General features: G+C 50.0%; 1 protein-coding gene across 1 annotated transcript; it reads right to left on the bottom strand.

Annotated features, from left to right (window-relative positions):
- Positions 1-326: 326 nt before the first annotated feature.
- Positions 327-1,092, bottom strand: LOC106477898 (tigger transposable element-derived protein 6-like; the record flags this gene model as incomplete). The annotated part of the gene is made up of 2 exons (XM_013938417.1): positions 327-897; positions 995-1,092. Coding segments are annotated over 2 exons (669 nt in total), but the record flags the coding sequence as incomplete, so codon positions are not given.
- Positions 1,093-1,106: the final 14 nt, after the last annotated feature.

The raw sequence follows: 1,106 nt of genomic DNA, 5'->3' as shown, positions 1-1,106 counted from the left end.
GGGACGAGATGTGAGAAGCTGCTAGGGCTTTTGTTTCTGTTTCTTCTTTGACCTCAGGGGCAGTTTCCACGACACCAAACACCTCTGTCGTTGCCGTGAACTCGTTGTCGCACTCAACAAAATCTGCCCATGATGACCCCTGAAGCAGTGGCAGCAGTTCGGCTGGAAACCGTCTCTGTGGCATCAGCAGAGGCCGTGGGAGCTGTGGCAAAGCACTTCTGAATGGTTTCAGCCTGCACACAGTCCCAGGCATACTTCAGCCAAGATATGGCATCCAGCACTGTGACCTTGCTGGCCAGATCAGCAGCAGTGCTAGCCTCATCCATTTAAGGAGGATGTGGCGAAGAAGTTTTTTTCCTGTAGGTGGATTTGACGGCTTTGATGATTCCACCATCACAGGGCTGTAGACGAGCTGTTGTGTTTGGGGGCAAAAATACAAGTTTTACATTTGACAAAGTCATAGCAGGATGAGCAGCATAGTTATCAACAAACATTATGATTTTACATTTTTCAAGAGTCATTTTGTTGTTCAGTTTTTGGAGACAGTCTTTGAAAATTGTGGACGTCATCCAGGCACCTTTGTTGGCTTGGTAGGTGACAGAGAGTGAAGACGTCGAATAGCCACGGAAACATCGAGGATTGGCAGCACGACCGATGATGAGGGGGGTGAGTTTCTCGCCCGTCGCACTGCAGCCAAGTAGCACGGTTATCCTCTCCTTTGAATTCTTGCCCCCGTGGCACTTGTCGCCGCAAATGACTTGGGAGTGGGTTGGGAGAGCACGATAGAAGAGGCCAGTCTCATCGGCATTGAAAATATCTTTGAGACTGTACCCCTCGCACATGCTCTCCAGACGGCTGCACCAGTCGTTGATTGTCTCCTCGTTGACTGACGCCCCCCTTACCAGACAGGACAGAACAGGATATGTTATGCCGTTGTGCATTGAAAATATCTTTGAGACTGTACCCCTCGCACATGCTCTCCAGACGGCTGCACCAGTCGTTGATTGTCTCCTCGTTGACTGACGCCCCCTTACCAGACAGGACAGAACATGATATGTTGTGCCGTTTCTGGAAACGATCTAGCCAGCCATTTGAGGCAGAGAAAT

Source organism: Limulus polyphemus, unplaced genomic scaffold (assembly GCF_000517525.1).
Source record: "Limulus polyphemus unplaced genomic scaffold, Limulus_polyphemus-2.1.2 Scaffold94041, whole genome shotgun sequence".
NCBI lineage: Eukaryota > Metazoa > Arthropoda > Merostomata > Xiphosura > Limulidae > Limulus > Limulus polyphemus.
The sequence above is the reverse complement of the archived record's forward strand: the minus strand, read 5'-3'. Positions and strand labels throughout refer to the sequence as shown.